Source organism: Eleutherodactylus coqui, chromosome 1 (genome assembly GCF_035609145.1).
Source record: "Eleutherodactylus coqui strain aEleCoq1 chromosome 1, aEleCoq1.hap1, whole genome shotgun sequence".
NCBI classification, from domain to species: Eukaryota; Metazoa; Chordata; class Amphibia; order Anura; family Eleutherodactylidae; genus Eleutherodactylus; species Eleutherodactylus coqui.
The window spans coordinates 359,815,135-359,838,773 of NC_089837.1; the positions used below are offsets into that span (position 1 = coordinate 359,815,135).

At 46.6% G+C, this 23,639-nt stretch overlaps 1 protein-coding gene across 3 annotated transcripts in view; it reads left to right on the forward strand.

Annotated features, from left to right (window-relative positions):
* Positions 1 to 269: 269 nt before the first annotated feature.
* The window catches only part of NPAS2 (neuronal PAS domain protein 2), an 82,276-nt gene continuing 58,906 nt past the window's right edge, over positions 270 to 23,639 (forward strand). For all 3 annotated transcript variants that reach the window (XM_066577640.1, XM_066577625.1, XM_066577633.1), the window contains exon 1: positions 270 to 659. In XM_066577640.1, the coding sequence (XP_066433737.1) occupies positions 454 to 659 (206 nt within the window). In that variant the 5' untranslated portion in view covers positions 270 to 453. The remainder of the gene's footprint in view (positions 660 to 23,639) is intronic.

Consider the following 23,639-nt stretch of genomic DNA (forward strand, 5'->3'; position numbering starts at 1 on the left):
TGGCTTAAATGGCCAATAGGGGCTTTCACACAGGAGGGAATATGGCACAAGCCGTGGTAAATTCCACACCAAAATCTGCAGGCTACTTGTGGGTTTTGATGCAGAATTCAAAATGGCTTTAAATCTGCGGGTTTTGGTGTGGAAGTCCCTGGCTGCGGCTCTGCGATATATGACAGGTCCCTTAAACTGTCCTCAGCGCACAGGTCACCGGCAGCGAAGGGGTTACAGCCTGGAACTTACAGAAGCCGTTTCCGGCTCTTAGAGGTTTGCTGACTGCCATCCATCAGCAGCAGGAGCCGGCCGTCTCTGCGGGGTGATGCCCTTGGCTGGCACAGGGACGGGCACTCTGTGGAGATGCCGTCCCTGGCAAGGGGTTGGCAGCAGAGCTAGTGTTCCGCGCAGCCCAGGATCCCGCACATCGCCGGCGCCCGGGATGCGGTGCCCCCTGGCATCATGAGGTACAGCGGCACAGCAGGCGGTAAAGCCCAAGGGACCCCTGGCACCACCAACACCTTATCCCCGGCCCCCGAGCGGAGACTCTGCTGCTCGCCCCTCCGGCAGCTGGCCTCAGCGGACAGCAGCACACTGACCGGGGAGCAGCACCGCGCAAAGCTCAGCGCCCAAACCGCGCAGTGTCCGGAGCCCCGCGCCGCTGGCAGGTAAGAGGGCAGCCGGGGGGCGGAGGGGCTCTTCCTGGGTCATTTTATCACCGAGGGGTGTCGGTCGGAACCTTCTGTTTTCTGGCACTTTTACCTATTCGTCCCGTATCAGCGCCGACTATGGCAGCAGATACAGAACTGCTGAAAGCCAGGACACTCGGTGCCGGGACAGCCACTACTATGTGCCGGGTACCTACTGCTGGCATCTAGCTGGGACTGTTGGCTGCACCCAGAGGGGTCCGTAGAGGGGAGCAGGAGACCCCTGGATTACAGGTAGGGGGCCAGGTTCGGATCTTGCTTGTAGTGATGCCTCTGCCTTTGCATTTGCGCTGCGCATTATGTGTGCAAAATGCATGCATGCGATACGCAGTGACTAGGACCAATTTATTTCCATGGGTTTGGATATGTGCATTTTGGTTGCACAAAAAAGGCTCGCCATGAAATAGGACATGTCGGGATTTCCACCCCGCGAGCGGAATGTCGCAGTTGATTTCCGCTCGTGGGCATCTTATGGGCTGTATTTGCTGCGGGCTCCGGAACTCCAGATCCCGCCGTGCAAATGCGGTCATGTGCATTAGGCCTTAGGCTTTCATGGCTCAAGGGTCGCATTCAGTTTGTTTTACAGGTTCCGTATTTGGCGCGCACGGTGCCCATGGTTTTGTACACCACAGAAAAATTTTAATACTCTAATAATATTTGCCATTTGTTTTAGAATTTGTCTGTTTTTTTTTACATTTCTGCAGTATTGTGCAATTAACCCATTAAAGACCAAGGATTGAAGCTCCTGGAATCTAGCGGGAGCAGGACAGGTTCTCTGCTGTCAGACACAGCTGAGGACCCAAAGGAGAAGGCGGAAGTGGTTTTTAATCACTTCTGCCTTCTCATATACAGGCTACATAGACCTCAGTAAGCGCTATGTAGAGAATTCAGGAAGTGGCCATGCAGTTTCCTGCATAGGACTCGGCCTTCAAGTGATTGCCAGCGCCCCCAGCATATCAGAGCGGTAGGGTCTTAGCAGAACCCTGAAAAAGCATTGAAAGGCATGTAAAATCGCTTTTTCGTTCACACTCATGGATACAAAATGCGTATTCCGCAAACGGAAGAAAAAATCACAGCATGCTCTATTTTGCTGCAGATTCTACACGGACGGCCTTAACGGAGCTTTGACAATGGCTACTGTCACATTGGGATGTTTTTCCCTGTAAGTGGGGCTCTTATGGATGTTCCAGTTAGGCCGGTTTCACATGGGCCAACTGGATTCCGTGTGTGGGAGGCCCACAGCGGATTCCAGCTGTGAGCCTGCCCGGCGACCCGGTGGACCTGAATTTTTCTGTATTGCGGATGACTGCAGTGGCTGACTGTTGGTCTTGCGCAGTACAGCTTTTATTTTTTTCAATGTTTGCATCTCCCGCGCCGTCGCTTAGCGATGCCGTAGGTACCCGTGGCCCGTACGCAATGTTAATTGCATATGAGCTGTGGGTCAGACGGCCTCCATGGATATCAATAGAGTGCGTCTGTGTGGAGTCTGTAGCAAAATAGAGCATTTTGCGATTTTTCTTTTCTTCCGCTGGCGGAATACGCAAGTTGTATCCGCAAGTGAGCGAAAAAGGAAATTTTTTTTCAACATGCCTTTCAATGCGTGCGTTTTCCTGCGGACGCCCATCGTGGATTCCGCGATAGGAAAACTTTTGTGTGAAGCTGGCCTGACAGTGGAAAAGTGTGAAATGAAAAATATACTGTGAATGTCCCCCAGACGTCTTCTAAGATGTTATGGGGGACATAGATGTTAAAACTAAAGCTACAAAAATAAGTAAAAAATTACAGAATGCAATAAAAATATATCTTAAAAAGAAAACGTCCCACCACCAACGCTAGCATAAAACGTTGCCATATCATAATGATCTATCAAAAAGCCGGAAGCAAAATGCCAAAACCCATTCTTGTACTTTATCACATAAATATAATACTTTTAAAAATAAAGAACTATAAATTTAAAAAATTTTTGTACACATTATGCCTAATAGAAAAAAAATTGATACCAGGTTAGCCCATAGAGCAAAATGTGATTATTCTCAGCAAGAGAAACCAAGTCATCTTGTAGACAGGATACCTTTTAATGGCTAACAAAAATATATGATGTTAATGCGAGCTTTCGAACCTCTCGGGAGTCTTCCTTGGGCGATCAAAAAGCCTTAACTCCCCTAAGTCTAGGACAAGCTCTGTTCGCTCTACAGGAAAAGGACATTAGGGTTTTGGACAAACAAAGCTCGTTCTACTTCAGTGGCTGTAGGTGTGGTTATATCAGTGCTACTGAAATTTTTGGCTTTAAAATGATACAACAATCTCGTCTGTTACCCCGGATACAACCGGAGCTACAGGCCTTTAAAATGGAACACTGAATTTATGGCTGTCGTTTTAGTTCTGTAGATAGGGGAAGGGGAGAAGTAGGCTGCAGAGAAGATCTGTGATTCTCCTGTCTGTCCCCCTGTCCCAAGGCAAGGATAACATGGAGTTTTGTTCATGCAATCATTTCCCCCTCGTCAGAGATCATATTTGCTCTCTGATTGTCACATATGGGGGTCTTTTTTTATCCCAGAATAGGAGTGGGAAGAAGATCACTTGCTCATCTGATCACTCCTCTATCCGATTTAACTCTGCAGTTGCTGCACTGACTGCGACATCTAAACGTTAAATAGTAATAATAAAAAAAATTCCCCTTACACAACACAATGCCATAAATACAATAAAAACAACAAAAATAAATACACAAAATTGGTATCACAACGTCCATATCATCCCGTACTGGTCATCTCACTTCCCCAAAGCTTGAATAACAAGTATGATAACAAATTTAGTTATTTATTTTTTTGCTGTACTACTTTTCATTTTTTCCAAAGATATTTTATTTTTTAAAATTATTTTCTGCCGCCACCTCCTGACAGCCACAACCTTTTTATTTTTCTGGCAACATAGTTGTGTCAGGGCAACACAAGAAGTTTACTGTGCGGGTAAATAATGCAATACTTTTAGAGATCAGACTTTTATGGGCGCAACGATACAAAAAATGTTTTTGTTTTTTTAATATAGGAGGGATTGAATGGCAATCTGCAATGGCAGCCCTAGGGGCTTTCAGAAGGCCCCTGGCCGCCATGGCAACCGCATGGCAACACACAATCTCATCTAAATGCTGCATTTAAAAGTTTGCAGCTCCGGTCAGTGGCGATGCTCACCTGTGCTGTTGCGGGCTGTAAGAAACAGCCAGCACCGACATTGTATGGAGCGGGATCGACCCCCGATCTTCCTCCATACAAACCCTGAAACTTCAGGATGTAAATGTTAAGCCTGAGACTAAGCAGCAGAGTGGACGAGATTTGCAAATCAGCTGCTACTACAGGGGACATTATGGCTACTACAGAGAACAATATGGCTGCTGCAGGGAACATTATGGCTCCTGCGGGAAGACATGATGGTGACTTCTACAAGGGGATCAGTATAGCGTCTACTACAGGGTGGACAGTATGGTGACTCCTACAGGGTGGCCGGTATGGCGACTCTTACATGGTGGCCGGTATGGCGACTCTTACAGGGTGGCCGGTATGGCGACTCTTACAGGGTGGCCGGTATGGCGACTCTTACAGGGTGGCCGGTATGGCGACTCTTACAGGGTGGCCGGTATGGCGACTCTTACAGGGTGGCCGGTATGGCGACTCTTACAGGGTGGCCGGTATGGCGACTCTTACAGGGTGGACGGTATGGCGACTCTTACAGGGCGGACGGTATGGCGACTCCTACAGGGTGGACGGTATGGCGACTCCTACAGGGTGGACGGTATGGCGACTCCTACAGGGTGGACGGTATGGCGACTCCTACAGGGTGGACGGTATGGCGACTCCTACAGGTTGGACGGTATGGCGACTCCTCAATGGTGGACGGTATGGCGACTCCTCAATGGTGAACGGTATGGCGACTCCTACAGGGGCGAGGGAATGGCGACTCCTACAGGGGCGAGGGAATGGCGACTCCTACAGGGGCGACGGAATGGCGACTCCTACAGGGGCGAGGGAATGGCGACTCCTACAGGGGCGACGGAATGGCGACTCCTACAGGGGCGACGGAATGGCGACTCCTACAGGGGCGACGGAATGGCGACTCCTACAGGGGTGACGGAATGGCGACTCCTACAGGGGCGACGGTATGGCGGCTCCTACAGGGGTGACGGTATGGCGACTCCTACAGGGGCGACGGTATGGCGACTCCTCAATGGTGGACGGTATGGCGACTTCTACAGGGGCGACGGTATGGCGACTCCTACAGGGGCGACGGTATGGCGACTCCTACAGGGGCGACGGTATGGCGACTCCTACAGGGGCGACGGTATGGCGACTCCTACAGGGGCGACGGTATGGCGACTCCTACAGGGGCGACGGAATGGCGACTCCTACAGGGGCGACGGAATGGCGACTTCTAAAGGGCCTATTTATTACCAATTGGGGGGATGTTATGGTTATTTATTACTACAGGGGACATTATGGCTCCTTTTTTTCTACTGTGGGACAGTAAATCATTATTTGCTACAGGGGACAGTGCGACTTGTTGTTCATTACTCGGGGGTATTGTGAATTGCATGGTTAAAAGTTTATCTTAATACCGAGATAATGGATATAAAAAAGAAAACGGTGATAGACATCTGTGTAGTGACCTCTGAAGAGTCAAGTTGTGTCAAGGACAATTTGTCATGTTGGTCCCGACTGGATGCGGAAGAAAGAAAACGATAACGCTAATTAGAGATGATGTCATGTGTGAGTCACACTGGCATTGTTTATCCGTACTGATAAGCCATGTAGTCACTCTATGGTCTGTAAGCATTCTTGTTTGTGTACTGACAATTCCCATCATACTTTCTCATTGCTCAGGTCGTATAAAAAAGTACAAAATTTATACTGAGGGCTGACTTGACTATATAGTTTATCCCTTTATGTACTGAGGTTGATTCTAGTGCTGCAATTTTGTATCAAATGGTTTTAGTATTGATCATAATATTATCTTTTGGAGTATTGTAATCGTTTTATTGGCCGGTACTGGTGTTACTTGACGCCACCGGAGGCTAGGGGTTTGACAGGAGGAACGCCCCTGTCACGCCCCTAGCTCCCGATTGGCGGATTTGTCAATGCTCCTAGCATCAGCGTCGGCCTTGATTTTTGCCTGGCCTTATCTGAAAACCAGTTTCCCTATTGAAATGAATGGAAAAGCCATTAATCCATTCCGGATTATAAAGCTCTCCCACTGATTTAAATGGGGATGGTGTTGCCCCATTGAAAGCAATAGTACGCCGGCATCCCTGCAGTGATTTTTCGGGGAAGGGCTTTAAATATAAGCCCTTCCCTGAAATCATCCCTAGCTGCAGTAAAAAAATAAATAAAATATATACTCACCTGTCTGCCGCTGCCGGGACTTAGGCGCGTCTAGCTGCCGCTTGTTCTTCCACTGCTCTGAAACTCTTCAGCAGGCAGAGATTAAAAATGCAGGGAGAACAAGCGGCAGCTAGACAAGCCTGAGCCCTGGCAGCAGCGGACAGGTGAGTACATATTTTTTACTACAGCTAGGGATGATTTTCAGGGAAGGGCTTATATTTAAAGCCCTTCCCCCCAAAAAACCTGCAGGGGTTGTCGGCAGGCCATTGCTTTCAATGGCAGCAGCGGCCCCATTGAGAGCAAGGCTCTTAACCCAAGTTTTTGCTCTTAAGTCAAAGCACAAATTCGGGAGAGAGCCTGCTCTAAAGTCAAAAAGCTTGTAAGTTGAGGCACTCTTAACCCAAGGTATCACTGTATATACTATTAATTATTAGGATGTTATAGTAACAGTGTTTCTGGTGGAGCAATGTGCCGCACAGCTGTACTACATGGTACATTCATTATGATCCCCACACATACAGCTCTACTACATGCATCCTGATTCACACACATCACACGCACACAGTTGTACTACATCCATGCTGATTTCCAGACCTCACCAGTTTAGCAGATTCCTGGATACAGTGATCAGCCCTTGGTTATGTGATCCTTGACTCCACCCACACAGGTGATCATCACAGGTCCTGGTGGCTGCTGTCAGCTTATTCAGTATCCAGTACTTTTTACCAAACTGCACAATGGCTCCTCCTACAGCAGTAATGTCACTGCAGGTCCTTCAGCCTACCAGATGTGGTGGCGGTAGGTGAGTGTCTTCTATCAGGACTGCTATATAAATATTATACACATACAGTCAATTTTTTTTTGAGGGGGGGGGGTGGATTGGGGGATGCTGGGAGGGTCACCCCTTGATCTTTTAGGAATTTAATATAGTTTTGTATCACTTCCCTTCCCAGGTCATTGCTAATCCTGTAACATTTTGTTAAATGGGGTTTACATCTCTTGAAAATGTTTTTAAAAATTTGTAAAACAACATAAGAAGCCGTACTCATAAAATCATAGAATGGTAGAGTTGGAAGGGACCTCCAACCCCCTGCTCAGTGCAGGATTCACTAAATCATCCCAGACAGATATCTGTCCAGCCTGTGTTTGAACACTTCCATTGAGGGAGAACTCACCACCTCTCATGGTAACCTGTTCCACTCATTGATCACCCTCACTGTCAGAAAGTCTTTTATAATATCTAATCTGTATCTCCTCCCTTTCAGTTTCATCCCATCGCTTCTAGTCTTTCCTTGTGCAAATGAGAATAAGGCTGATCCCTCTGCACTGTGACAGCCCTTCAGATATTTGTAGACAGCTATTAAGTCTCCTCTCAGCCTTCTTTTTTGCAAGCTAAACATTCACAGATTGTTTAACTGTTCCTCGTAGGACATGGTTTGTAGACCTTCCACCATCCGGATAACTCTACTCTGAACTTGCTCCAGTTTGTCTATGTGTTTTATTTTTTTAAATTGGGGTACCCAAAACTATAAACAGTATTCCAGATTAGGTCAAACCCCACGTGATCTAAACCCTATGCTTCTCTTAAAGGAGATGTCTCGAGGAAGCAGTTAATTTTTTTTTTTGCCCAGTCCCCCCCATTAAACACACATTACTAAGCCCCCCTGTAAATGACATTTCTAGCTGGTTCGTACTTACCGTTCCAGCGTTTCAGCAAGTTATAAAAGTTTCCTCAAGATGGCCGCCGGCTCTTTCCCAGTCGCTCGCTGCAGCCCGACGTGCGCGCTCCCGAGACGCCGCCAGCTGTGTCTCCATGGCAACCGGACGCATCGCAGCCGCCGACCAGACGCCCCGCAGCCGCCGACCAGACAGCAGGTAACCGGCGCTAGCCCCCGGCTCCCCAGCGCTAGCTCCCCCGGCGCAGCGACAGCCCCCCCCATCGCAGCGACAGCCCCCCCGGCCTAGCGCTAGCTCCCCCGGCGCAGCGACAGCCCCCCCGGCCTAGCGACAGCCCCCCCGGCCTAGCGACAGCCCCCCCCGGCCTAGCGACAGCCCCCCCCGGCCTAGCGCTAGCTCCCCCGGCGCAGCGACAGCCCCCCCCGGCCTAGCGCTAGCTCCCCCGGCGCAGCGACAGCCCCCCCGGCCTAGCGACAGCCCCCCCCATCGCAGCGACAGCCCCCCCGGCCTAGCGCTAGCTCCCCCGGCGCAGCGGCAGCCCCCCCGGCCTAGCGACAGCCCCCCCCATCGCAGCGACAGCCCCCCCGGCCTAGCGCTAGCTCCCCCGGCGCAGCGGCAGCCCCCCCGGCCTAGCGACAGCCCCCCCCATCGCAGCGACAGCCCCCCCGGACTAGCGCTAGCTCCCCCGGCGCAGCGGCAGCCCCCCCCCCCCCCGGCGCAGCCCGGCGCAGCGGCAGCCCCCCCCGACCCATCACTTACCTGGGAGGCTTCTCGGGGCTGCTGGGCTGGGCTGGTCTTCTCCGCTGGGCAGCTCCAGTTTCTGCACCTTCCTCTAACAGAGGATGGTGCAGAATGGCCGCTTCAGCGCGCTCCCGAGCAGTGACAGCTCGTCTGCGCATGCGCAGAAGAGCTGTAGCGGGGAGCACACTGAAGCGGCTCGTGCTGAATGGAGAAGACCGGACTGCGCAAGCGCGTCTAAAAAAGCAAGCTGCCAGCGAATTTAGACGGAACCATGGCGACGGGGACGCTAGCAACGGAGCAGGTAAGTGGAATAACTTCTGTATGGCTCATATTTAATGCACAATGTACATTACAAAGTGCATTAATATGGCCATACGGAAGTGTATAACCCCACTTGGTTTCGCGAGACCACCCCTTTAATACATCACAGAAATGTGTTTGCCTTTTTTGCTACTGTATCACATTGTTGATTCATGTTCAGGCTTTATTCACACGAGCATATATACGCTCCAATGTAGTTTCCAATGCATTCGTTCACATAGGCGGATTTGCGGCGCTTAAAACTGTTGCACCGTAAAAAATAGAAGCTACGCGACTGAAATCCACGCATGCTATTATACGCTGGGTCAAAAGATAGTTCTGGATCTATCTTTCGACCGATATACGCTGGCAGCTCCCATAGACTCCTATGGGAGCTGGAAAGAAAAGGGAGGGGGAGGCAGTTTAGCAGTGTTCAACGCTGCGTAAAGCTTATCGGTGCCTCTTTTTAGGCATTAGTCATGCCGAGCGAGGGATTTCTGGGCTGCGATGTATTTTTTTCCCTAAAACATCGCACACAGCTGTGTGAATGGATGACAAAACGTTAATTAAGCTCGGGACTTGATCGCAGAAAATCGTCCATTTATGTAAATTCACAATGTGGCTGAGCGAAGGTAAAAACGCACATGCTCGTGTGAAGGAGCCCTCAGTCTGTGATCAATTAGTATACCCAAGTCCTTTTAACATCTGCTGCTGTTTAGCCCAATTCCTTCCATTCTGTATGTGTTTTTATTCCATTTTTCTTGCCCAGATATAGGACTTTGCATTTCTCTCTGTTAAATACCATTCTGTTAGTCGCCGCTCAGTGTTCAAGCTTGTCTAGATCTTTTTGAATGCTCTCCATCTCATTTCCAGTGTTAGCCATCCTCCTAGCTTAGTGTCGTTTGCAAACTTGATTATTTTCAATCAATTCCCTTCTCTAGATCATTTATAAAAATGTTAAGGAATGTTGGGCCTTGTAGTAGACATTCTTTCAGTTGAACCAACTCTTTGAGTGTGATCATTCAGCCAGTTGTGAATCCACCTAACAGTTGCCTTTTCAATCCCATATTGGGTCATTTTTTTCAATAAGAATGGTATGAGATACTTTATCAAATGCTTTACTAAAGTCAAGATATACTATATCCACTGCATATCCCTGATAAACCCAGTCGGTGATTCTGTCATAGAAAGAAATGAGATTCGTCTGGGAAGACTTGTTTGTTACAAACCCATGCTGGCTCTGGTTAATTACTCCATTTTTATCCAAGTACTTGCATACATGCTGTTTAATAATTTGTTCCAAGATCTTTCCCGGTATAGAAGTCAGGCTCACAGGCCTGTAGTTTCCTGAAACCACCTTCTTCCCTTTTTTGAAGATAAGTACAACATTTGCCCTTCTCCAATCTTCTGGGACTTCTGTTCTCCACACCCCCTATCCCCATTCAATAGGCTTCAAGAGCAACTCACGTTAACTTGAGCTGCACTTTCACAAGCAGCAGTATTCCCCAGGGCTTTACTATGTCTACAGTACAGTCTCTTTCACTAGAAACCACTTCAGTCACACTTCCAATTAAGGGTCTTCCCCTGGCCCCTAAGCAAGGTTGCAAAGGTGTAAGTCAACAGGGTGTAGAGTTACAACCAGGCTGGTGGATTCTGCAGCTATCAGCCCTGTGTCGCCAGTCGCACCTCTGACACTTGCTGTACACTCTATTCCTAAGTAGGCCATAACTCACAGAGACGTGCAAATCAGCCCCATCTACAGTCTCTTCTGCCTACCCTCAACAGAGCCCATATGATACCATTTTCCGGCATGCATACCCATGACTAAAAAACAGTGCAACCCATCTGCCTCTAAACATACATAAGTAGCATAACCAGCAGTGAACGGCACACAATCACAAATAGTGCACAGCTTTGTACAACTAGTGCCAGTTAACCTCACTAGAACGATTATAGTATAGTATAGTATATTATAGTATAGTATAGTATACTGTAATAACTTCCACTGCAGACATATACTTGGCAAGGGGGTGTGGTTTATGGTTGCAGGCGGTTCATCACAAGCACCCACTTACAAACATTTTCTCTAAATCATTTTCTTTGTGCTTGTTCTACATTATTTTCTGACTTGTTCACAAGAGTAGTCCTGTAATCATCAGCTTGTTGTGGATTAATGCATTTTAGTAACTTACAGTTTTGTTGAGCAGTTCTATAACAATAGGATTAAGTTGACATTTCTTCTGGGTGCAGGATGATAACGGTGACAGATTTGTGCAGAGGAGGGTAATTACAGTTGTTTTTGTAATCCACCATTATGTACAATTCCATTGTATACAGGATAATATAGTAGCATTTCCTCTTAATTATGGCGCTTACAACCAGTTGTCATCTCTGGAGCAATGTTGCCACTACTTTTTTCATCTGTGCAGCAATTTACTACTTAGTATATATGTTACCATAGTATAATCTATTTGTGGTAGCAACCAGAGGGACTCCGTTTTTCACATATTGGAATTTTAGATTCAGGGTTTCCTAAAAGGCTTTCTCTTTTTGCTGTTATACAACAGTGCCATCTGCTGGCTAAAGCCAGTGTGTGTGCACCAGAGTGTGTGTTGGCTGGCAATAGATGGTAAGAATACCCTGTCGGACGTCTTCTGACATTGGAGCTGTACAAGCTTCACTCAGAATGTAGGAAGACGTCAGACAGTGGATTGGAAAGGGTTAATAGAGTAAGATAATTGGTTGCTTTTGGCAACAATTTTATTTTTACCTACCACACATTGTAATAATTAGCTCCATTTATCCGCAGATAATAATCACATTTAACACTCTTTTACTTTAGACCAGATTCACACAAGCTTAAGGCCTCTTTTATATGTGCAACAGCAATATCGCCACAAGAAAATCGCAGAGATGTTGCGGCAGTGTTCTGTGCGATTATCGGTGTGCTACAAAGTCGTGCGACTTTGTAGTGCTCTTTAGATGACAATTTTGTTTTTGGGGGGGGGGGGGGGGTAGCGGTTGGGGGAGATATTTGAAATATAAGCCGTATCCCAAAAATAAGCCCTGGCTGCATTTAAAAACAAAACTCTATACATTACCTAACATGCACTGTCCGCTCTGCCGCACTTCTCCTCCGCAGGTCGTCGGCACTTGTCTGTAGTCTTTAGCCAGCACTTCCTGGTCAGGGGTTCAAAACACCGCCTCCAGGAAACGCTGGCTCTGATTGGTTCTCGAGCACTGCAGCTCAATAAACCAACCACAGCCATTCAATACTATGCAACACAAAGCAAGGCTTCCAAGGGAAGCATGGGCTACAAAACATTGCAAATCGCGGCTGTATAGAGCATGTCGCGATTTCCCCCCCCCCCCCCCCCCCCTCGCAATGTAGCAGGCTACAAAACATCATTAACGTGAAAGAACCCATTGGAAAGCATGGACATTACATACATGTGATTAGTTCGCTGTTGCATGGCAAGAAAATTGCGCGATTTTGTCGCCTTTCCCATGTGAAAGCGGCCTAAGAACGGCCAGCCTGATCTTGGGTGATCCCCACTGCACTATCTGGTGCCTTGTGGCTAATTAGAGTGCACCGTATTTTTTAACATTTCTTTTTTTTTTTTTACATTTCATATTTGTATTTTGGTTTTACAGATTATTTAAAAAGGATATATGTTTTAGGGTTTTGCGCACATAATATGCAGTACTAATCTTGCGTTTACTTTCAGGCCTCTTCCACACGGGTGACAGCAATATCGGCGCTACAAAATCGCTGCGATATCGCAGCTTTGTACACGCAATTTTGTAGCGTTGGTGATACTTTTTCTTGCGAAAAAATCTCGCATTGCGTCGCTGCTACCCAAGTTTTTCTCGCACAATATTATCATGAGAAAATTTATAGAACTTTCTAATTTTAAAATTGCATCACACGAAAATCGCAAGTTCATGCTATGCGATGCGATAAAGGAGGCTCCAGAGGAAAACATGGGCTACAAAAAAAAAAACGCAAATCGCGGCCGCATAGAGCAGGCCATGATTATGTATTGTTGCAATATAGCAGGCTAGAAAACTTCGCTCATGTGAAAGAACCCATAGGAAACATGGGCTTCACATACATGCGATTTATAGCACTGTCACATTGCGAGACAATCGGCCTCAATTGTGCCTCTCTCACACAACGCACAAAATGTGCGCGCAAAAAAAGATCGCAGAATGTGCTATCTTGTGCGCATAGTGTATGGGGCTTGTCGGCACGCAGCTAGCACGCATGTCATTGTATATGTCCTCAGTGCTCGCACTCAGCAAAACGCGCTGGGAAGAGAGCTCTGATTTTCAGTTTATTTAAAGGAGTTTTCCCGCGCCGAAACGGCTTTTTTTGTTTTTTCAATAGGCCCCCCGTTCGGCGCGAGACAAACACAAGGGATGGGTTAAGAAAAAAAAAAAAAAAAAGTTCAGTACTTACCCGAATCCCCGCTCTGCGGCGACGTCTTACTTACCTTACCAAGATGGCCGCCGGGATCTTCACCCACGATGCACCGCGGGTCTTCTCCCATGGTGCACCGTGGGCTCTGTGCGGTCCATTGCCAATTCCAGCCTCCTGATTGGCTGGAATCGGCACACGTGACGGGGCGGAGCTACGCGATGACGCGTAGAAAGGGGCGGAGCCAGAACGCCGCTCGTGCCGAGACCCAAGAGAAGGGAGAAGACCCTTCTGCGCAAGTGCGTCTAATCGGGAGATTAGACGCTGAAATTAGACGGCACCATGGAGACAGGGACGCCAGCAACGAAGCAGGTAAGTGAATAACTTCTGTATGGCTCATATTTAATGCACGATTTATATTACAAAGTGCATTAATATGGCCATACAGAAGTGCTTACCCCCACTTGCTTTCTCGGGACAACCCCTTTAAGTATTTTCATCTACTGACAGTCACTTGTGTCAGATCTGTGAGATACGAGTCCACAAGAATAGTACATTGTGGTGCACCTAGCAATATGACTGCTGCATCCATATTTGTATCATTACCTGCACATAAAGTGGTCCAGTGAATACATATTAAAGGGGTTGTCCCGCGCCGAAACGGGTTTTTTTTTTTTCAACAGCCCCCCGTTTGGCGCGAGACAAACCCGATGCAGGGACCTAAAAAAAAATCCGCACAGCGCTTACCTGAATCCCCGCACTCCGGTGACTTCTTACTTACCGGATGAAGATGGCCGCCGGGATCTTCTCCCTCGGTGGACCGCAGCTCTTCTGTGCGGTCCATTGCCGATTCCAGCCTCCTGATTGGCTGGAATCGGCACGTGACGGGGCGGAGCTACACGGAGCCGGCATCCAGCACGAGCGGCCCCATTGAGGAAAGAAGAAGACCCGGACTGCGCAAGCGCGTCTAATTTGGCCATTAGACGCTGAAAATTAGGCGGCTCCATGGAAACGAGGACGCTAGCAACGGAGCAGGTAAGTGAATAACTTCTTATAACTTCTGTATGGCTCATAATTAATGCACAATGTACATTACAAAGTGCATTATTATGGCCATACAGAAGTGTATAGACCCACTTGCTTTCGCAGGACAACCCCTTTAATCTCCATTCAGAAAAGATACTTGGTTTCAAGTTCTGGTTGTAGACCCTTTTTAACATTCGGCTTGTATAAAAGTAGCCGTGCCACATCATCATTGTGTGCAGAGATTCCGATCACCATGGTAACGTGCGTTTTATAGAAATGTGCTGTATATTCAAGCCTTTGGAAAGTTTTGTGTTACTCATATATTCTCATGTTTTATTTGCCAGACATCAAAATAGTTACATATGTCTTTGATACAAAATATTTAATTTATTCCAGTTCTCCATCTAATCATTATTTTACCGAGTCTATGAAACGGGTCGCAGGTAATTTGCCTACATGACAGGTTAGGTGATGGCGCAGCAGCTGACAGATGGAAACGATGACCGCAAACAAACAGTTAATAACAAGACTTGTCTTCTTACTTCTGTATACAGGGGGTATAGGTTACTTAATTGGTAATGGTTTAACCAGAATTCACACTTGTATATCTATTTCCGAACGACCGGGCACTTCAGACTTGATTTGCAACTAACCATCGCAATTCCTGACACAGTACGTCTCAGGGACTGCACAGAATGCAGGCCATCACTCACATAACGCCATTTTTGTTTTAACAAACCAGAAATAGACAGTTTTACTGACAATCAATATTTCAAATATCTAGCATTTAACATTTCACCTTTATGTCAGAAAGCAATCTAGTAATTGGATACCAGAGGTGATAAATTCCTAGCTAGACTGCTAAATCTCAAACAGTATCAACCTCCCTTAAATGAACCAAAAATTGTACTTATCTAAATCCAACTCTGAGTTTTTCTATGTATCATAGCTTTTAGAATATTTTAATTTGGGTAGTCGTACTAACAGGGAGAAGGGAAAAAAGAGGAGAAACCAAAACCCTTACCCACACACCTTACACACGTCAGTGGGATAGGAGGGATACATAATATAAGGATAAATAGAGGGGCAGATATGAGTCTACGGCCATGAAAAGTTACCACTCCTCCACCAACAGTGTACAAGTCCTAAACAACTGCCTGCCAGTTTTCAAGCAATCTCCGACATTCCAGGGATTTCTGGAAATGTATCCAGGGACTGGATGGGTATAAACTTCTCCTGTCAGTCCCCCTTCACCAACTCCTCCATAGTCATCAACTCATTAACCTCCTGTATCCATTTAACCGCGGTCGGGATCTTTTGTGTTTTCCAGTATCTAGGTATGACTGAGTGTGCGGCTGTTAGAAAGCAACGTAGAAGATCCTTTTTGATTGTAGACACCGAGCCAGGTAGCATAAACAAGAGCGCTATCTGTGGAGAGGGAGTAACAGAGCGTTTCGTAATCTCCTTGTTAGTGGAGAATATCATACCCCAAAAGGGTGCAATGTTAGGACAATTCCACCACACATGCAGCATGGTTCCTATTTCCCCCTCACACCTTTAGCAATTCTGGGAGACCGCGGGTAAAACGCGATGCAGCAGAGCCGGACACCTATACCATCTAGTTATTATTTTGTAATTTCTTTCTACAGGCCATGGGCAGCTTGTGGGCCAGTAAAAAGACCCTCTCCCAATCCCCGGGTTCTATTGCACATCCAAGATCTCCTTCCCACTTTTTCACAAGGGCAGGATCCCAATCAAGGGTATCCGCCATAATCTCTTCGTAAGTCCTAGATAGACATCTAGGTGGGGGCGATTCATTGGTAACCAGTGTTTCAAAGGGAGTAAGTGGAGTCATGAAATTTGGGTAATTAGATTTAAGGAAGTGTGCTAATTGCATATATGGAGAACAATGACAGCCGCTCTTGACTTGTGCCGCTCTTGGCTCCTTGTATGTTGGCACCCCCATATTTCTCAAAATCTGATACATTCTAATATTGTTTGTTATTTACCAACCAGGAAAATTGTCAGTCTCCATGGCTGGAGGAAAATCCAGGTTACAAAATAAAGGGGTCAGCGGCCATCTGTTTTTGGACAGCGCATATTTTATTGCTGAATTGTCCCAGAATTTCAGGAAATGTACCGCAAAAGGCGACATCTCAATAGTATTGAGTTTTAATCTTTGCGCCAGCAAGGGTAAAAACCTCCTCCCCTCGTTTTCCAACAAATCCTCCTCCAGTCTGACCCATTGTTGGTAATTTCTTTGAAAATGCCAGTCAAACAGGCGCATTATAACAGAGGCCAGATGATAGATCCGTAGGTCAGGTAGCCCTGCAACACCACCATCACCTTTGGGTCTCATTAGTGTCCTAAAGCCTATCCTATTATAGTTATAACGCCATTTTAAAGTGCCTTGTCACCCCTTTACACAGCATATACACATAACATTGCTTACTAGTTCAATTAACCATAAACAATCCATTAAAGTAACAGTGCATCAAACTCCTGGGTTTACTACAGTCCCTTTTGGGGAGATACCCCAGTGCACATTCGTCTGTTATTGTCCCTAAAGTGAGCACGCACTGGAGCATTGGCGACTGGTCTAATGTGTCCTCCAGCTTTGTCTTTTTTCCAGGCCATGGCGCCATCATTATTCTCCTGGGACCAAGTACCATGGGGGTTAGGAGTCTCCCTCTCCTTCCATGTGGAAACGCATCCTTTTGGTCAGGGCCCATTTGCGTTCTCATCTGTGGCAAATCTGCTCTGGGCTTTCACAAGCCTCTCAGTTGTTAGCCCTGCTGATCACTTTGGGCCACTTGTGCAGCCTCTGCCACTTCTCTTTGCAGATTGGCTGTGATTGGCTCTGATGCTGTCCTGCATCATGTGTTCGCTGCTGTGGCGCTGGGAAAGCTCCTGAATGTTTAACCTCTTACTGATGAAGTCAAATTCTGGAAATCTGACATATGTCACTCTAAGGGTGACTACCCACTAGCGTTTGCGAATTTGCTGCGTTTTTTCCCCAGGTGTCTATGGGGCTTTCTAATGTTAAAAACGCATCGCGGCAAAATCACAATTTACCACTAAAACACGATTTTGCGCTATGCGATTTTAACATTAACAAGTCCCATAGACCCCTGGAGAAAAAAAACGCTGCAAATTTCACAGTGAAAAAAAACTGTAGTTGTAGTCACACTAACATAGAGTAACTCCGTAAAGATTTTGCATATCCAAGTGATTCTGACATTGTTCTTTCGCCACATATTGTACTTCATTTAGGCTTCGGTCACACGGGCGATTTTCCGTGCGATCTGCGCATGCGCATGCGATGTGCGATTTTATAAAACCATTGCTTTGCAATGGTATCGGACACATGAGCGCTTTTTATGCGCTCGTCCGATAAATTATAGAACAGAAATCGCAGATCGCACCTATCTGCGATCTGCGATTCCTGTTCTCTTCTCTATATGCGCTCAATGGGGCCGGCGGCAGCAGCGCTGGCCCCATTGAGAACATATACTAGACAAATCATTCTCCTCTGCCACAGCTGTAACAGCTGTGGCAGAGAAGAACGATGTTTGCCCATTGAATTCAATGGAGCCGGCAATACAGCCGACTCCATTGAAAGCAATGGGCTGCCGGCGATCACACGATGAATTTTCGGGAAGGGCTTAAAAATATAAGCCCTTCCCTGAAATTCATCCAGAAATGTGTAAAAAGTAAAAAAAAAATATACTCACCTTGTCCGTGGCCGGCAGTTCTCTTGAACTGCTATGAGTAGTATTCAGCAGCCGGGGATTTAAAATCCCCGCCTGCTGAATGAGCTGCCTCTGATTGATCACAGCCTCACCAATCAGAGGCAGCTCTCACTCACCCATTCATGAATTCATGAATGGGTGAGTGAGTGCTGCCTCTGATTGGCTCAGCGCCGGCTGTATTGCCACCTCCATTGAATTCAATGCGCTGGACAGCGCTGCACTGCACTGGGCCAATTCTAATGAAACGCGGCTAGGAGCAGATTTTTCGAGCGATTTTTCGGCCCCGGTCAGGCGATTTGCCGATGCGCATCTGTCATGCGATCCGCAAATCGCGGGGAAAAATGCCCGTGTGACTAAGGCCTTAGGTTGTAAAATAGACCAATAGAATTTGTGTATATTTATTAAAAGTGCCAAAATTGGGAAGATTTTAAGAAAAATGTTATTTTTTTTCACATTTTCAACTATAATGTGCAAACATACTGTACAGATTTTTGATAAGATATATATTTCCATCCGTTTACTTTATTCTGGGCGCCCATTTGAAAAACTTTAGTTTTTTTTTTAACTATTTACTTATCAACATTTTGAGGAACACTTTGTTTTCCTGCACCAAGCCAAGATTGTAAAGGCTCATAGGTGTCAGAATGATAGATACTTCCACAAATGATGCAATTTTAAAAACTACACCCCTTAATATGTTCACTGAGGGGAGTCATGAATATTTCGACCCCACAGTTTTTTTCCGGAGTTAATGCAATTTAGAGGAGAAAAAAATAAAATTTCATATTTTTGTAAATATGTCATTTTGAAGACATATTTTTTCTATAGTGCACATGAAAATGAGGATTTACACCTCAAAATAGATACCCCTGTTTTTTCTGTGTTTAGAAACATACCTGTTGTGGCCCTAATATTATGTCCGTATGCGCGGCGGGGCTCAAACCGAAAGGAGCAGCCAGTGGCTTCCAGAACAGACATTTTGCTTGAAGGTGTTTTAGGCCCTATTGCTCACTTGTAGAGCCCTTGAGTGGCCAAAATGATGGAGAATCCTCACAAATGACCCCATTTAAAAAAAAACTAGCCCCCTAAACGAATTTATCTAGGGGTTTACTGCATATTTTGACCTCACAGCTTTTGAATGAATCTAAGCAAAGCAGAGGGAAAAAATTACGATTTTTTTTTTTTGTATAGCACACATATGACTGAAGACTTTCACCGCAAAATGGATCCTCTTTTTGTCCCATGTTCAGTAACATACCCATTGTAGCCCTAAAATTATGTCTGAATGCACAACGGGGCCCTAACCGAAAGGAGCATTGAAGTTTAACTGTTTTTAACTTTTGCGTGATCGCCATTATCCATATATAACGGCGATCAAATGACCGGAGACCGCTCATTGCGGCCCTCAGTCACTGCTTCAGGCTCTCTGCTACCTTTAGTAGCCAGGAGCAACGAGATTTTAAATTTCTCGGGCCCTCCTCAGCTTCTGCACTTGTGTCCGCCATTTTGCCAACGGGCATGGAAAGGTCCGTGGATAAAAGATTCTATTGGGCGACATCGCCGGAGGCCTTAAGTAAGTAACTTTACACGCGATTTTGTGCGTTGTGATGTAACAAAAACAGAGGCTCCATAGGGAAACATGGGCCACAAAAAAATTGCAAAATTGTGACAATATAGAGCATGTTGCTATTTTTTTTTCCTCACAAGATGGCATCAGAGAAAAAAGGAAGGAAAAAATGTGAAGGAACCCATAGGAAAGCATGGGTTTCACATACATGCGTTTTCTTGCGCTATCGCATAACAGCGAAATGGCGCAATTTTGTCGGTCATGTGAAAGCAGCCTTACACATGCAGCAACACTACTGCACTACAAAAGCCATGACATAACCACACTTTTAATTATAGTATACTGTATGTGCTTTTCTCTATTTAGAGAAAAAAGCACCAATAAAGCACTGAATATATGGAAAAAACTGCAACATCCCCTAATAAACAGTTTCCAAACACATGGCTTGATGGGGATTCCTCCCAGACCCAGGGGCTCTGCCTTGTAGGACATCACAGCAATGTCTTCCCTGGGATTTCTTGTTCGGCGTATTAAAAGAATCCACATCCCGCATGCTGCAGATTCTTCATGCAATATGAGCTAGAAATTTGTCTAGTGAGTCAACATCAGTAAGTGAAATCTGTGGCGTCCCTGTGGGGAACCTGCAAGAGGTATCTACAAGTGATTGTAATTTCTGTAGAATGCCCTTTCAGACGTTTGTAGCAACTGATATGAGCATTTGTCAGAGTTGCATTAAATAACGTGACTTGTGTGATTCACAGATGTTTCTATCACAGGACTAGAACATAACTTTAGTGTAGCATTATTCTTCCATAAGAAAGTATAGATTTGGGTTTTTGTTGTCATTATACTTAATTGTTTTGCACTTTTTAATTTTTTTATGATAATTATGCTATTCAGTTGCTGATCACTGCAGCACTGCTATTATCATAGTAGAAGCAGGCAGTGTTGTAGTGCAGGGATCAAGTGCTATGGCCTGCCATCCTTGCTGATTCCCAGTGTAGACCCTCTGCTTTACATTTGGTGCCAGTAGTAGGAGGAGGAAGGAGCAAGTCGACAGGTACCACCCGCAGCCAGCCTCGCCAGTAACTGAATGATACATATTATATATAGTGGAACTGCTGCCTGCTGGGCTGAAGGATAATGGAGTAGAAGGTGACAAGCGCTGGAACACGACTCTGGGAAGTCGCTCAGAAATGCATATGAGTAACAGTACGTGTTCTGTCTTATCTGTCTGTCAGAATTGTTTGCCAGTTGTGTTTGGTTATTGATGTAAAATTATGTGACATGTATTTTTCGAGCCAGGCACAATAAGCTATGCAGCCTTGACATATACGCTAAAGGAGGGAGAAATAAAGTATGCATTCAAATGTGACTGTTAGTAAATGTGTCAATAAAATATATGATCCACTACACCTAGTCTCAAGACACAAATGTTTAAGGGTCACCAGCCAGAACGCGCCATTAATGCACCAGCATAAGGCCTCATGTCCATTTGCACGCACGGACATGGAGAGGTAAAGGCAGTTTCTTACCTCTCCGGATCCAACGGGGGTCTCCTCCATGCCGGCCGGATCTTCTTTCTTCAGCCTGGCGCATGCACAGTGCTTTCTTTTTCGTTTTTAAATCTCCTGCTTTCCCACAAATCCGCGGTTGTGCCGCGCATCAGACTGCTTCCATTGACTTCAATGGAAGCCGTCCCTGCGGGATTCGCAGGAAGATGGAGTATGCTGCGATTTCTTCCCGCACATGCAATCCGCACGCCGGGTAAAAATCACATCCCTACGCCTTTTATTATCCTGCGGACGCTAACGCATCGCTATGGGTGGCTTGATTTGCGTATCTCCCGCGCGGGTACTACAAATCAAATCTGCCTGTGGACATTGGGGCTAATAGAAGCATGACACACCAAACAATAAAGGCTCAGTACTGTGTAAATGTTTTAGGCGGGTGTGTAAAAAGTGCTGCAAATAAGGGTGCCTTCACACTCGCGAGAAAATCTGGTGAAAGCACATGATTATGAAACCAATGAATTTGACAGCCGTGGCAGGGGATTTCTTGATTCCCCTGGTGAGTCCCCTCATCACTGAACACTGTGACAGCAGCGACAGGGTGTTCAGTGATGAGGGGACTCCCCGCAGGGATGAAGGAATCCCCTGCCGCTGCTGTCACAGCAGTGGCAGGGGATCGAGATGTTCTCCCATTGTTTTCAATGGGGCCGGCGCTGCTGCTGCCCCATTAAAAGCAGTGGGATGAAGGGAGCCCCCACAGTAATGTGAGACTGTTTTCACATGAAAATGCCTCGCTTCCAGGGGTTTTTAAAAGGTTTGCGAGAGCAATATCGAGCCGTGACTCACAGCCCGGTATCGCTCTTGCCAGTTGTGCAGGAGCCCTAGGAATGCTTTCAAAACTAACAAAATTCAAAGTGAATGGACCAAAGGGAAATATAAATCAAATCCATATTCGGTGTGACGACTGTATGTGGAATTGATGAACAATATAATGCAGCCAAGCTGTTTTTGTAGAGTATGTGCATACAAAAACAGCAGTGTTCAGCGAATCTGTACTCCCGGTATGTCAGGGCTGAGGACTATTATCTACTTATTAGGCCCAATGTCCATGAGTGGACCTGATTTGCGGAATCTGCACCGGTCACCCATGTGGAAGATCCGCAAATCAAGCCACCAATAGGGAAGCATGGATGTCCGCACATGAATTAAAGCATGTGGATTTGTTTTGTGGACCTTTTGGTCCAGAAAACAAATTGCAGCATGCTTAATTTCAGTGCATTTCCCGCACGGACAGCTTACATTGGAGTCAATAGAAGCTGTCCAATCCGCTGCCCGTCTGCAATTGAATTAAAGCAGGAGTTTAAAAAAAAAAAAAAACTCTACTGCACATGGGCGCCGGAGCTTATGCATACATCCACAGTGAAGAAAATAGAAGAGCCATATAGGCACATAGGGTCCTTGACCACGGGCAAGGTCAGATTCCGCTGCGGGCTCCGGCATGCGGAATCCGATCCGCCCATGGACATTGGGCTTTAAACCCTGGCAGGCAGCTTTGCCCTAAATACCCAACATCGGATAGCCACACTGATAAGGAATAAGGCAATGGTATTATTGTATGTTGTCACGACCAGGAAGCTAGGGGTTTGACAGGTCTTACATGGAGGAACGCCCATCACACCCCTGGCTCCCGATTGGTAGACATTTTTCAGGTCCTGGAAGGTCCTACCAGTGTCGGTATTGATTGTACCGTGCCCTGGAGGGTTAGGCATTTGTATTCAAGTTAGGCTTACATTATTTGCCGTAAATGCTTCCATGTTACAGCGGTAACATGGAAGCATTTAGAGTTTCTAATCTAAGCCTAACTGGAATACTAATCCCTAACCCTTTAGGGCACGGTACAATCAATACCCATGCTGTGCTCCCCCATGGTGTAGCGCAGAGAATGTTGTGCGGAAGGCCATCAGGCCGAGCCGGAACACAGTTTTTTGCCTGGGTAACCTACACTCCAACGCTGCTGTTGTACCCCGTGCTGTAGCGCTGAGATGCGTGCGCTGCGTGCTACTCCACTCCTCAGCTGCCTCTGAGCAGCGGCGCCACTGATACTTGCTGAAGGGAGAGGAGGCAGGGGAGTGGAGTAGCCGCCAGCGGCTGCATCTCCTCTAACTGCGAAGCATGGGAGAGTGCCGGCGGCGGCGTTCATTCACCGCTAGGCAGCAGCGCAATACAATGCCGATGGCTGGGGGGTGGGGTGGGAGGAGGAGCTATAGCAGCACAGCACATTGCCGGGGAGACGGAGGAGCAGGAAGGGGTGAGTGTGAGCTGTGGAGCAGCGGGGTGAAGATCACGACGCTACTAGTACTTCCAGGACCTGAAAAACTTCTACCAATCCGGAACTAGCGGTATGATAGGGGCGTTAGTCTGTGGAAGCCCTGTCAAACCCCTAGCTTCCGGGTGGTGACAAGATACAATAATGCCTAAGGCAATACATGTGTCGTATGTACCAGTGAATAAAGACATAACAGGACATCCTGTGTGGATACGTTTTGCTAACTTCTTGGACACATGCCAGCTCAGT